The 14,442-nt window shown below is 36.0% G+C and overlaps 1 protein-coding gene across 2 annotated transcripts in view; it reads right to left on the minus strand.

The window, feature by feature from the left end:
* Positions 1-437: 437 nt before the first annotated feature.
* RGS17 (regulator of G protein signaling 17) overlaps positions 438-14,442 on the minus strand; it is a 96,192-nt gene continuing 82,187 nt past the window's right edge. The window contains exons 3-6 of one of the 2 annotated variants that reach the window (XM_081293740.1): positions 11,343-11,432; positions 9,660-9,894; positions 3,750-3,881; positions 438-1,659 (exon numbers count right to left, since the gene is read on the minus strand). In XM_081293740.1, the coding sequence (XP_081149866.1) occupies positions 1,471-1,659; positions 3,750-3,881; positions 9,660-9,894; positions 11,343-11,432 (646 nt within the window). In that variant the 3' untranslated portion in view covers positions 438-1,470. The remainder of the gene's footprint in view (positions 1,660-3,749; positions 3,882-9,659; positions 9,895-11,342; positions 11,433-14,442) is intronic. The other variant, XM_081293741.1, reaches the window with a different exon arrangement.

Here is a 14,442-nt window from a genome sequence, read left to right on the forward strand (position 1 = left end):
TGTTCTCAGTGGATATAAATCTTTTTAAAACTTTCATTTTAGGTTACTCGGTATTATAGTCATTCAGTTCAAGATTAAAAAAATAGTCTCCAGGGGATATTAATATTCAAATGTAACACGCTAATATAAATATGACAATGATTATTATTATTATTATTATTATTATCATTTTTGTGCACAATAGGATATTGTTTTCTTGAATGTCAGACGCACATGCCAATGTTGGACAAGAGTTTTGTCTTAAATAGTGTATTTATAAAAAATAATATGGCAGCTAAAATATTTGAGCACGGTACTGCCTTTTCATTATGGATGAGAATTAACAGTTTGATTTTGACATTTTTAAATAAGTCATTCGTAACGATAGTACATGAAAACAGTTAAGGTCTGAAGTAGAGAATTATCTCTTCATAACCCTTATAAAACTTTTCCTAGTATGAACAGCTCTTCACTGGATTTCACTTTCAAGGAACATATGCCACAGGACAGATGCTAGTCATCAAAATGTTTTACAGTGCTACATGTAGGCATTCTTTTATTAAGTACTTTTCTACATATTCCAAAACTAATTATCAAGCTTTTCTTTTTTTCTTGTTGAAGTACATAACTTTACACAGCCATTGTAGAACTGGAGAGCCAGTCTTTAATAAATTAATTACAGTATTGGACATCTTATATATACATAGATTCATTTTCATCTATTACAATTAAAAACAATATCACTCTTTGATTTGTCACTGAGAGAAGATATCTTCAAATTGTTTTGTGCTTTGTTTACTTTTCTTCTTCTTCTTTTTTTTTAACATAGCAAATGCTTCTGTAATGAAAATGCCACATTTTTGGCAGTGAACAATCAGAGGGATCCTCCCCTACGATTTGCCAACAAACATAGATAAATAGCTCTTTTTTTTCATGTACAGAAATATTGGCTTCAAAATTAGTGTACTGAGCACAGTATTATAGCATGTTGAATACCACTGTTACATTTTAAAAATTGCCTTTTTCTGTCTCAGATTATATTAAAAAAATGCAAACCACAGCCATGTTTTGGCAATTATTTCTATAAGACCATATTGCACAAAAGTCTTTAAATACAGATATGTTATGCTATTTGATTAAATAGTACAACAACTACGTGGCAAATGAAGCAGCTTTACTTTGCACATGCAGTCTCTGGAAATACACTAGGAGACTGTTCATAGGACTACGAATACAGTTTGCTTGCAAGTAGGATGGGTGTTGAATAAAACAAACATAATTTGGCAATTCATTGTTTTGTGTGGTATTTTCTCCAAACGTCATCATGGATAACCTTTATAAAAAATGGAGACCAAAGACCGTATGGTGGTATGTTCACAGTAGCCTGAGGAGTGCTATACTGCAGTTCTCCAGGGACTCAATTTCTGTATTATTTAACTATTTTTATTCCCCATCCCAGCCCTCCAAAATTGATGTTTTTTTAAATGAAAATTAAGATTCAGAAGAAGAGCCGGCAGTACTTTCAACAAATGACTTATAGATCTGAGAGTTCAAAAACCTTGGGAAAGAATCTCTGTGCATTAAGGTATATATCTGAAGTTGGGCATCTTCATACATGTGAGGATTAGGATCCAACAGATTTCTATTGATCACCTCTCTAACTCGAGAATCGAGACTGACCTAAAAAGAAAATAGAGCAGATCCATTAAATCATATATTTTTTCAAAAGACCTCAATTAAATAAATGCAGGTTTTTGACATTTCAGACAAACATCAAAGAGTAAATTCAACTATTGAAAATCTTGAGGTCATCTTTTCAAAGGCCACATAACCTTGTATAATTTTCTCCCTCCAATCTTTGATTTAAACAGACAAAAAACAAAAAATTAGTCTTTCTGCCAGAAATCTGGTTCACAAACATCTTGACTAACTTGGATTTATTTTTTCTATGCATTCATTCAGGAGCTATTGAGAGTTTCATTCACCAATGAGGTACCAGAGAATAACCAGAATATAAATTCACTTCCTCCTTTTCTTTAACTGTTGGGGAGTTATTCGATAATAGGGTAAAACTCTATTGGCAGAGAAGAGTTCTCCGATCAAAATTAACATGCATATCAAGGCTGATTCTCAACCGATTCTTATCCCAACAGATCCTATGGCATCACAGTAGGAAAAGAAGAATGTGGAAAAGCAGAGTGAAGCAGAAGCACAGGAGGCATTCTTAATGATGTATCTACTTGGCAAGACCCAGGAAACATCCTTGCATTGCAATGCATCCAAAGATCTCTGTACTCAACATAAAGCAGACAAATTGCTTGAAATGGAATCTTTGAGAAAACTATAAATAGGAACTAAGAATATGTATTAAAATAATCAATGCAGTGTTATTTGAAAAGTGCATAGAAGCCAGGCATGGTGGCACATGCCTGTAATCCCAGCATCTTGGAGGCTGAGATAGGAGGATTTCAAGTTCAAAGCCAGCCTCAGCAACTGCAAGGCACTAAGCAACTCAGTGAGACCGTGTCTCTAAATAAAAAACAAAATAGGGCTGGGGATGTACTTCAATCCCTGGTACCCCCCCCCAAAAAAAGAAAAGTACATAGAAATGATATTCTGTTGTGATATAGCACCCTCCTCCCATTCCAGGCTGATCCACCTGGAACAGGTAAGGACACACTGGGAAGGGAAGAGTGGAAAATAAGTAGCAATGAGGGCATGCTTGGGGAACAGGATTGATGCTCTGTCTTGAATGCCTTGTTTAAGAAACACTCTAAGAGCCCTGACTGATTTCTTCAACTTTACTACAGAGCAAGGAATAGGAAATTGTGACCCATGTTTACTTGTCTAATAATATACACAACATACATATTTATACCTACACAGCCTGTTACAAGCATTTATCAACAGTTTCTTTGGTTCTGGTTTCTTTTCCCATCACTGTCTGGGGCCCAAGACAGTCTCTGGATGAAGCCACTCACATTCCATTGAGTGTTCCCAGATTCCTGAGCTCTACAGATAATGTGGAATTGGGTTGACTGATACACTCCAGGGACAGCTGCTAGGTTTGTCAGGAAAGGGTGATCCAGACTAAATTTCGGTGGTTTAGTTAGACCAATTTATAGATAGAAAAATTATAAGTTTCTGGCTGAACTGTGTATTTTTCTTTGTAGGAAATTCCTTAAAAAATAATGTTATGGAAGTGTATCATTTAGTTTTTCATTTCTGTAGCATTCGAAGTCATCATCAATTACCAAACCATAAAAATAGATAATCCCCCCCACACGCCATTTTCTCATTTCATCTAAAGGTATCTTTTGCATTTCTACTCAGTGGCACAATATTGACATTAGAGTTTAAACTGATTCATTTTATTTTGAAATGGGTTGTTCTGGTAGGGTGAAGTCTTACCAAACACATGCCACTGTTTTTGTAAATGGTGGTTTTATTTTTAAACTTGAGATAACTCTCTGTTTCAATGGAGAAGAACATTTTAGATTAGTGAAATAGAAAAAAATAGGATCATTTACTTCATAAATAATAGCATCATTAAGTTTATATAATAGTCCCTTATCAGTAGCTAGAATCAATAGCTTAAAGTTATCTGAAGACAGAGAAATAAAATAACCTTAATTATTACTTGTTTTGAGTCATTCATTTTCTTTGCAAATTAAAAACTAGTAAAATAGCATAAAGTAGTACAGCTTAACATTTGCCAATCTGTAACAAAAGCGCATTTGTTATTTCTATTTGAAAAATAAAACATTTACCTTAATATCTTGTTTGTTTGAAAGGCTGTCAGTCAAAAGAAGTGTAGAGAAGTCAATAACAAGTTTAAGCCCATGGGAATAACAATCTACAGTCTCATCTTGTGGTGTCTTGTGCTTCAGAATGAGGATCATCTATAATACAAGGCAATGGGGTGGATCCAGGCTTGGGCCTGGGCCACAATCACCCTAGGATCAGGCATCTCTAGATGGCTTGTAAGCCATCTTAACTGGGGTCCACCTCATCATTCGGGGCTGAGGAGTTCCTGGGAAAATCTTATCCCAAGGAGAGATAAAGTTGAGCAGTACAAGAGCTATCTTTAGGCAAGGGAAGTTGTCTTTTTTCTCTGTCTGTATTACAGCAGTAACAGTTTACATACAAATACAGCTACCATGAGATCTGACGCATGAGATCTCTCTGACTCCTGAGAATTTGGGAGCATTTCATTGGCAGCATTTAGCTGCTGGTTTCAACAGTGCTGACCACTGTCAGTTTAGGGAGGTGGCAACTGCAGCTTCACAAAGATGGAAGTGATTTTATGGCAGCCTCTGTGGACTTGGAAATATTCAATCCCACAGGGAGGAGGCTGGAAGAAGAAATGAGAATGGCTTGGAAGCATAGCAAACATAGGAAACTGTCCCGTGGCCATTTCATACACTACTGGAGAGGAAAATTCAATGAGTGCTTAGGTTTCACAAGAGTATACAGGTAAAGTGGGGAGAATGAAGACAGAAATCTTGATAGTGTGGTTTGGGAAGATCTGGGCTAAACATTGGTGTACTCTGGTCAAACTTACTAGATTTCCTATGCATTGAAGGGGATTACTGTGCTAGGTGAATACTTCTGGGAGGGAGCACACATTCTGATCTTACCTTTATTTTGTTTTTTTGTTTGTTTGTTTGTTTTTGTTCTAGTCCTTAAGATATAATGAAAATTTTGACCCCATGGATATGGTTGTCAGAATTGTAGTGAAAATAATTTTCACTGAAAATCTTTTTTTTCCCATAAGACTTTCTTTATGTTGATTTTCTGAATAATTTTTTAATATAACCTGATTAAATACTTCCTCCCATTTTCCATCTTATTTTTAAGAAATTGTTTTATTTAGGATTCTTTTCCAAGTCAAATTCTGATCAATAATTTTGTTTTTTCATTTATAAGCACCTATCAGATTTTACCAGTTAGAACTTTTGCCGCTGGAGATTTTTTCTTAATTTTAACTAAATTTATTTTCCCCACATTAGTTTTAGAACCAAAGATATCTGATTCTCCTATCAATTTTAATAACTCTTGAGCATGTGCACATTACTTATGTATTATTTTATGCTTGTTATTTCTACTGAAAATAATTATAAATTACAAATAAGATGGATGATATGATTGCATCTATTGGAGCATTCTATGAAACAGCTTTACTTTGCACATGCAGTCTCTGGAAATACACTAGGAGACTGTTGATAGGACTACGAATACAGTTTGCTTGCAAGTAGGCAAAGATTATTAGTAAGATTAAATGAAGTGATTGTATTCTTGGGTGGACTCAGATGAGATAGCATATCTTGCTTGTTTTGAGAGTTCCAGCATGTGGTAGGGTGGTTGTTTCTCATTTTTATCTTTTTTTTATCTAAAGTTTTTCTAAAGTTTGGTTTATAAAGTTGGGTTTATACACGTCAGTCATGAAGAAGACACTGCACAATGGAGGAAGGACTCCACATGCTTCAGTAGGAAGAGCTCCTCGGTTGGAGTCACAGGTTCCTGGGCTTGTGTTCTATAGCCACCAGATTCAACTGCAATGTCTCCTGACATCCACTTTTCCTCTCCGAGGACCAGCTTCCTCTGCTGTGAAGTGTTGGCCTCTCTTCTCCTGGCTGAAGGACTTGGTGAGATGTAGATTGTGAAAATGTGTGTGAGACCCTCTTACCAACAGTGAACTTTGAGCCCAATGTCGAGAGATAAGAGGAAATGTAATAATTTATCATAACTATGAGGACAACGTTTTGATCAAACTCAGTCAGTGTCTCTGCTTTTGTGTCAACTGGAGTTTTACCTTCTCAGTTTCTTTTCTGAACACCCCTTTCTAGACTCTATCCTTCGGCCTTGCCCACTCCAACGTTGACCACAACTTTTAGTTACTTATTTCCAACATGTGTTTTCTGTCTTCATAGAATGTGAACTCCATAATGGATAGGCCAGTGTCTGTCTTGTTCACCATTATATACCCAAAACCCAGTCCAGAACCTGGCTCATGGGACTCCAATTATTAAAAATGCATAAAACCTGGTCTTGAAACAATTTGAAGAAATTTCCACCATATTGGCCTCAATAGTTTCATTAAGGAAAAAAGTCATATATATATACACACATGTATATACTTACATGTATAAATAACTATAAATGTAGGCTTTCTCTACGTATAACAAAATGAAACATAACTCAAATTAAGATAAAATAAACTTGAGTGAAGAAAATGTAGTCTAGTCAATAATAAATGCTTCACAACTTAGTTATTATCATTTTATAAATGATTCAAATTTTCATGTTTTTAAAAAATATCTGAGTAAGTAAGGCCAGATCATTTTGTTCCCATGTAAGAAATCAAGTTTGTAGTGCCTATGTTTTATTTTGATTTTTGGTTGTAGGTATTGAACCCAGGGGCACCTAACTACTGAGACACATCCCCAGCCCTTTTAATTATTATTGTTCTTTTATTTTGAGACAGGGTCTTGTTATGTTGTTTAGGGACTTGCTAAGTTGCTAAGGCTGACTGTGAACTTGAGATCCTCTTGCCTGAGCCTTCTAAGCCACTGGGATGTGGTAGGCATGCCCTACCACCCCCAGCATGTAGTGGCTGTCTTAAAAGCTGTGCTAAGATTCGAAGTTCAATCTGAGTAGGAGGACCATATTGATTAGCTCTATCATTTGGTGGGGGAGGTTATGGTTAGTCTCTATGCCCATTTTTATGGTTACTCTTGTAAATAAATGAACTGAATAATGAGGCTCAAAAAAGGTTAAGTGATTTATCCAAGTCACACAATTAGGATGTTTCAGAGCCAGGACTTGAATCCTATGCACCTGGACATTCATCCCATGCTCTGACTACTATATAATCAGGGATCTCCTGGATGTGACATGTGTTCTTACCAAGGAAAACAACATTTGAAGAACAATAATGCAATGTTGTCAGTAATGCGTGGTGCCTGATTAGAGACTGAGAAAAGTTTGCACAGGGTCATCACCAAGCTAAAATAGATTGGAAAGGGCTCTAATTTCCATGATGTTTTGTGAATCAAATCATTGAACATGGCTCAAGAGTAAATATATCCATTCCTTGGCTTAAAATACAGCTTTTCAATAATTATTTTGTATAAATGAAAAGACCTACCTTCATTTTACTTGGTTTTTGAGAGTAAACAATAATCAAATATAATTACTACTAACTTGAGAAGAGAAAAACCAGGTAGCTAAACAAAGGCACTTCATACAATTGTGTAACTTAGATTCTATATCAAAAGTTATTTATAATTTATTCACAAGTCAGCACATAAGTAGCAACATGTTAAAAATGTGAATTCTAACTCTTTCTCTTTTCGCTCTCCATTATATGATATTTTGAGATTTAGGGTAGGTAATGGATCAAATGTGGGTGTTAGGAAAAAATGGAAAAAATAAATATGGCTATTAAATTATATATTAGTCTTTGTGAAAAGTTAAAAAGGTCATGTTCCTGATTAGGAAATACTATCTTAAAGACTTTGTGGTGAAATTCATGTTCAAAATAAAGAAATTAGGCCAAAACATAACTTCATTATTTTAGCAAAAAACGTGAAAACCTAAGTTTATATTTCAATAGTCAGTATCTCTGGTAACTCTCAGCACATCACAAAGAAGAAGTAATTTTGTGAAAATCAAGTATTTTACAAAGCTCCATCAACCAGGACATCTGAGAACGAGGAGCTGTGAGAACAGTACAAGTGCCCCACATAAAAACTAAAGGCCAGGACATGGGGACCATAGAAATAAAGAAATGGTAAGTACTAAATATGGAGAACACATTTTTTTCCTAACAATTTTTAAAAAGTGGAACAATTTTTAAAGCGAACCGTATGTAGTACAAAGTACTGACCTAAGTAATCCAGACAACTATCACTTTTAAGACGACACACGTCACATACTCTGGGGAGAGAAATGGGCTAGATAATCTTCCCAGTGACTCTGTAATTTTGTGTAACTATAGGCAAGGACACAAATGGGGCACAACTGGATCATATGGCTTATTTGCTGTATAATGCAACTTTGAAATACAAATGAGAATAAAATCATTATGCTAATAAGATTCAAGAAGAGTTGATTAGATCCTGAGGTTCTAGACACAACAGAGAACTGAAGAATGTATTTTTTTTGGATGTAGAATTATTCTACTGTTAGAAATACAAAGTGATTTCAGTAATAAATGTAAAAGTTTCCTACTTAGTTTCTATGACTATTTCTATATTAATGCAGGAAATGAAAAATGAATCAATCTTTTGTGCCTCCGATTTAGGAAGTTTTCTCATTTTGTAGAGAGAATACTGCTGGAGTATCTGGAATTCCAGTGACACTTTAACCTAACAGATAAAAATAATTAAAGAATTTAAGTACACTTTATTGGAAGTGAGATAGTTTATGTAGCATTTCCAACTTAGAGATTGGTAAAGTAGATGAAAATGCATTTTTCAGGTCTCAAAGCAGGATTTGGGGGCTGGGGTTGTGGCTCAGTGCTGGAGCACTTACCTAGCATGTGGGAGACACTGGGTTCGATTCTCAGAAGTTTATATAAATAAGTAAATAACATAATCCATCAACAACTAAAAAAAAAAAAAAAAAAACAAAAAGCAGGACTGGGCCATCTCTAGCACTCAATGAAACACTGATGACAACAGCCCAGTCCTAGGGCACAAGAGGGCAGTGTGCAGGCCAAAGGGAACAGAAAGCACCAGGACCAGATATCTAACAGCGCAGGTAAAATCACAGTAGTGTAGTAGAGACAGAAAAGGCAACGGAGGGTAAGGACAAAGAAAGCCTCCCCAGGTCCCTGGGTTCTCTCAGGGCATGAAAGCAACTCTGAAGCTCTGACACCCGGGGGGCGGCTGGCCACACTGTTATCCCAGGGCTTCTAACTTTGTCAGCTGCAGCATTTCTCATGCACAAAATTAAATTAATTTTTTAAAAGTTAAGAGGAGCATGCTATTTGATGGCTGGAGGTGTTTCTTATTGATTAGGTATATCCTGGCAATGGGAAAACAAGCTTGCATTTTCTGTAACAGAATAGAATAAGTCAGATAATTTCTATTTCCCACCCTTGCCCTGAAAATATCAATGGTGATAAGAGCCCATTTTCAGTGCTGAAAAATCCAATCATAAGCATCAACAAATATGTTACTGTTTTTTTTTTTTTGAGCCCTTATGCCAGAAGTTTTCAAACTAGTACATGTATAAAAACAAAGTGCAGATTCCTAGGCTCTGTTTCCAAAACTTCAGATCTAGCATAGTCATGGGTAGGCCTCAAGAATTTGCTTTTTAGACCTGCTTTCATAGGAGTGACCTAGGGAGGATGTTTTGAGAAGCATCACCCTGAGGTAAATTCTTCTTTTCCATTTTACTTTAAGCCACAGCAAGTTGCTTAAACAGGTGTTAGTTCTGAGAAACAAGTAGACTACCACACACGGTTCAGCCAGAGATAAGTGATCAAAGAATAGTGGAGGAACCTGACCTTCAAACAGGGATATTCATGGTTTGGAAGTTCAGTAATCTGCTCAGAGAAGTCTTCTGACCTGTCCACATCGCATGCACTACCCAATTTGGATTGGATTGTGGTTCCTTTTAGGCTCTCCTTGGTCTTGGAGAGCCCACCTCAGTGTTTTCCAGATTTTTACCTCTTTTGGCGATAGTATGGAAATGTAATCTTCATATATCATTCTGGCCTTTTCTTCAATTACATTTTTGTTCTGCTCTTTCTTTAAGTCTTCACAGGCGAGCCAGAAAAGTAGATTCTCTTCACTGTATTCTGTTCGCAGGAACTCTCTGAACAGGTTCCTTCCTGCAGGGGCCTTCATCATCTTGTCGAAATTTTGAGACCAGGACAAGACTTCGTCTGCAGTGGGATTCTGGCTGCAGAGACAGAATGGGACCATTACCAAAAGCAGCCTTGACCTGAGAACACTAGACTGGGTGAAGGAGGGGAGGAGAGGAAGTCTACTCAATTGCTGCCGTCTAGTGGTCAGTATTTTGACATGCAGTTCAGTCTGATCTGGCAAATAACCTGCCAGGTCCAGATGAGTGTTCTCTGGGTCTTGACGAACAATCAGGTAGGCACAATAAGCCGGGAAAGGAGTCAGGTGATGAAATAATAAGGACCTATACACTATATAAAAATGGTCATGATAAATTCCTAATGAAGGGGAGGGGATTGTGACTCAGCCGGTAGAGCGCTTGCCTAGCAAGGGCGGGACCCGGGTTCGATCCTCAGTACATTGTGTTGTGTCCATCTACACCTAAAAAATAAATATTTAAAAATAAATAAATAAATAAATTCCTAATGAAGCTTGAAAATGTTTAAACCCTGACAATAGGTTGCGAGTGGATGGTACTCTGAAGCAAAAAATAGATTTTTTTCTTGACCCCATAATATAGATTTTTTAGCTATAAGGAAGGATTTATTTTTTTTCTCTATCTGCCATTTATTCACTAGTCACTGGATCTCAAATAAGATCATATAGTGTGCACTTGTTATGTTTTTCTAAAATGCCATTGTAAACCAGAGGGATTTTAGGAGGCATTGAGGAGTTTTAGATACCTATGTGCAGATTTTTTCATGACTATGAAGAAACTATCATTCATTGTTCCATCTGCATTTGGTCAAAGAGGTATCTATATTTTATTTTTCTTAACCTTTCTGACCAGGTATTTAAAATAAATCTGTTACTATTCCATAATGTCTGAACTTTCTCCTTGGCTTAGAAATATTAAGTTTTTAAAAGTTTTAAATTACAGTGAAGCATAATTATGAAAAACTCCTCATAAAAGAAAAAAAGAAAACACTTACATGAAGAGTCAACTTGCATTTTGATTTTTATGCCCTAGACATTGCAGTTCAACTTCTCATTTTGGATAAACTTGTCAGAGTCTGTTTATGGAAACAGAACCAGAAGCCAACTGGGTATCCTTCCCAATTGACCAAAGATGTTGGTAATCCAACATCTTTGTGTGTGTGTGAGTGTGTGTGTGTGTGTGTGTGTGTTTACAGTCTTTGCTCATAAAGAAAACAACTTTAAAAATACTCTCAGAAAATGGGAGTTAAATAGGCAGTTTGGGAGGCTAATTCATGCAATAATCTCTACCTCTTTGAAGAGAAAAGATAAACGTAGCTGATGTTCTGGCTGATAACAGAGCTAATAGAAAAACTGACAAAAAGCAATTGCAGTCACAAAACAAGATCTCAATGGACTATGTTAGCATTCACTTCACAAAGTCATAAAGATCACCCTGAAGCAAGACACAATGCTTAGGCACTCAGTAGACGTTAACAGCACAGAAAACAGTGTCCGCCTCACACTCACCACTCCTCTAGAACCTGGATGCTCTCCATTTTTGTGGTGTGTGTGGGTCTTCCTGCCGTCTCCCCTCTTTCTTCATTTCTGACGGTGAGGCTGCAATGTAGCATAACACATTATTTTGTTAAGACTCAATTAAAGAATGAATTTTGCAGGAGAAACATTTCATAAGAGATTTTATTGTCAATTATGTGAGAAGATTTAAAGCATAGAAAAAGAAACAACACTTTTAAATGGTGGGTAAGACTGTGCCGACTGAAAACAAGAGAATAATCTTCAAATAAAGTGAAAAAGCAATTTAGAATAATCCAAAGGGAGAGTGTTACTTATTCTAACCTCACAGTTACATAATTTGGATTACTAAAAAAATCTGAGATATTTATGTGATTATGTGCTTCAATATTTGATATATAGTTTTGTTTTGTTTTTGCAGTACTGGGGATAGAACCCAGGGGTGTTGGCCTTAAACTTTCAGTCCTCCAAAGTTGCTAGAATTACAGGTGTGTACCTTCAAACCTGGCTTAATACATACTTTTATGTAGTAATATATACTTTATATATATTTATGTATATATATATATATATATATATATATATATATATATATATACTTAATATATCCTTTTATATATTTTCTTTAAATGAAAAGTCATTTTGACTTTGGGTTAATTCTATTCAGTTTGTTTTCCATTTATTTTTCCCATAACAGCAAAGAAGATAAAATGTCTCAGAATCTAATACAGATTTTGTTAAATTCACAACATCCTTCCCACAGACCAGGTGTGCTGTCAACCAGTCATCTAAGTTTAAGTTACTGGATTTGTATTTGACTTTGTCTTTGACCTTTCCCCTGATGATCTCAGATGCTCTGAGAGGAGCAGGCCTGCAACTCTGAAGGTTTGGGACAGGAGAGCACTGGGCAGGAGGAATCTCTGTTTCTGAGGTGTAGAGTGGGAATTCTACAGGATTACAGGAGCAGGATAATCCCATTAGCTTTAGTGACCCAAAACAAGAATAAGTATTGTCTGACTCAGATAAACTGCAGCTGATCAGTGCCTGGGGTGGAACACCCAAAGTTCAACGTGTGGACTAGCAATGATGCAGGAGGGTGGGAAGGATAACTCTGGCCTTCTAAAACTTGAGCTCCTGAATTAGCAAACTAAAGCTTCTGTCTAGAAGCTGAGGAGTTTCACTAGAGCCTGTCAAGAGCAAAGCCAGGGCAGATAACACCTCTTTCATTTGTTCCTTCTTTCATGTATTTACTCTGCAAGAGGCAAGGGAAACTTTTTTTTTTTTTTAAGAGCCTTCCATGAGCCCATCATTACTCTCTTGGGAGTAATGTTATTCTGAGTATGAGCAAAGTAAAGTGTAGAGTGGATTGGCAGGTGGGGCAAAAACTCAATATTAAATGTGTGGTATGGCTGGAGTGGGTTGGAACTCTTAACAGCCTGCATTTCTTTTGAGTGCCTACAAACCTCAGTCTTCCATGTTGCTATCCATTTAGGTGACATATGTGTTTCATAAGAGAATCATTAATTTCTCAAAATTATCTGAGTGACAGTGCTTCTCTGGAATTTCAAAGTGGGTTGTTGCGGGAGATAAACCACTGGCAATACTCTCTGAAATTTCTTGCATATATAAAATATGTATATGTGCATATATATATGTGTATATATACACATAATTTTTGGTGAAATCTATAAAGATCTTTTTTTATTTTGTTTTAATTAGTTACACATAAGATCTTTTTTAAATAGGAAAATAATACTCATTCTACCAAGCATTATTGATCTTATATGTGTGGATATACAGACATATTAAGGTGCTGCAAGAAGACTGAAAAAGAGATCTTTCCCTGCTTAGATGGTAAGGTCCTTGAGAGCTTATTTCTGTTGCATTCCCACATGTCCCAGAGAATGTGCCCCACAAAATGTAGGCACGCCCCATGTCATGCAATATCTTTGAAAATTTGTTCTCCGTGTGCCTCTGCTGCAGAGTAACAAATCTGGAATTCACGTGCATGATTCACAAGTTTCCAAAAATGAGTTCTGGCTCTTAAATCTGTTTCTGCAATGTTTACAAACATCCCAAATGCTACCATATTAGAGTGATCGTGATGAAGTACTGGGTTGTGTTTACATCTTGCACTTCCACAGATGGTAAAATTTGGACACACATTTGGACTACAACTGCTTATAACAGATATTCAATAAAGGCTTAACTGCTCCCCATTTGTGCTCTTTCTCCATCTAATGTTGGACCCTGTACAAAGAGGCTAAACTTTAGCAACTGGAAATTTATTCTCTTAATAAACTTCTCTTTAATACCACTCTTCAAAATGGATTTCAGGACTGTAATGTTCAAGCACCACTGGAAATGCCATTTTAAGACAAAGTACAAATGGGAGTTTACAACCCACTTGAATCTAATGTATGAAATATGATATGTCAAGAGCTTTGTAATGTTTTGAACAACCAATAAAAAAAAAGAAAAAAATTTAGGCACTTGCAGGAAAATGGAGAAAACTTGAAAACATTATGTTAAGTGAAATAAGCTAAACTCAGAAAGTCAAGGGTTATATGTTTTCTGTCATAGGTGGAAGTAAAAAAGGAAAAGGGAAATGAAAGGTGAGGGGTATCATGAAAATCAAAGGGAGATCCATAGAGTAGAGGAAAATGGGGGAGGAAAAAAAAAAGACAAAGTACAGAAGATCAACAAGAAACTGGACTGTGTGTCTGCCCTAATACATACAAGTCTGTCACCTGTCCCCATTTTCACTTGGTCCTGATCTAAGGAAGCATAGTTTTTTGTTTGTTTGTTTGTTTATCTTATTAAGGTGATAAACTACTGGAAATATTTGCTATAAAGCAACATCCACATATAGTCTGTATTGGAGAAATTTCCAAAAGGAAAATATCAAATGTAAAAGTCGGAAAGTCTCAAGACTTTTTTTTTTTCATTGCATGCATGTAATATTTATAACTAACATTTCTATTTTTTAAACAATTAACTCCATCAAGAGAACAAAACACATTTGCAGTACCCACTATAGGATTCTTGATCAAAGTTTAAATACTTTATGGATGAAAAATGCCAACAACCTGGG

This window comes from Spermophilus citellus (assembly GCF_964194105.1).
Source record: "Spermophilus citellus genome assembly, chromosome: 5".
Taxonomy (NCBI): domain Eukaryota; kingdom Metazoa; phylum Chordata; class Mammalia; order Rodentia; family Sciuridae; genus Spermophilus; species Spermophilus citellus.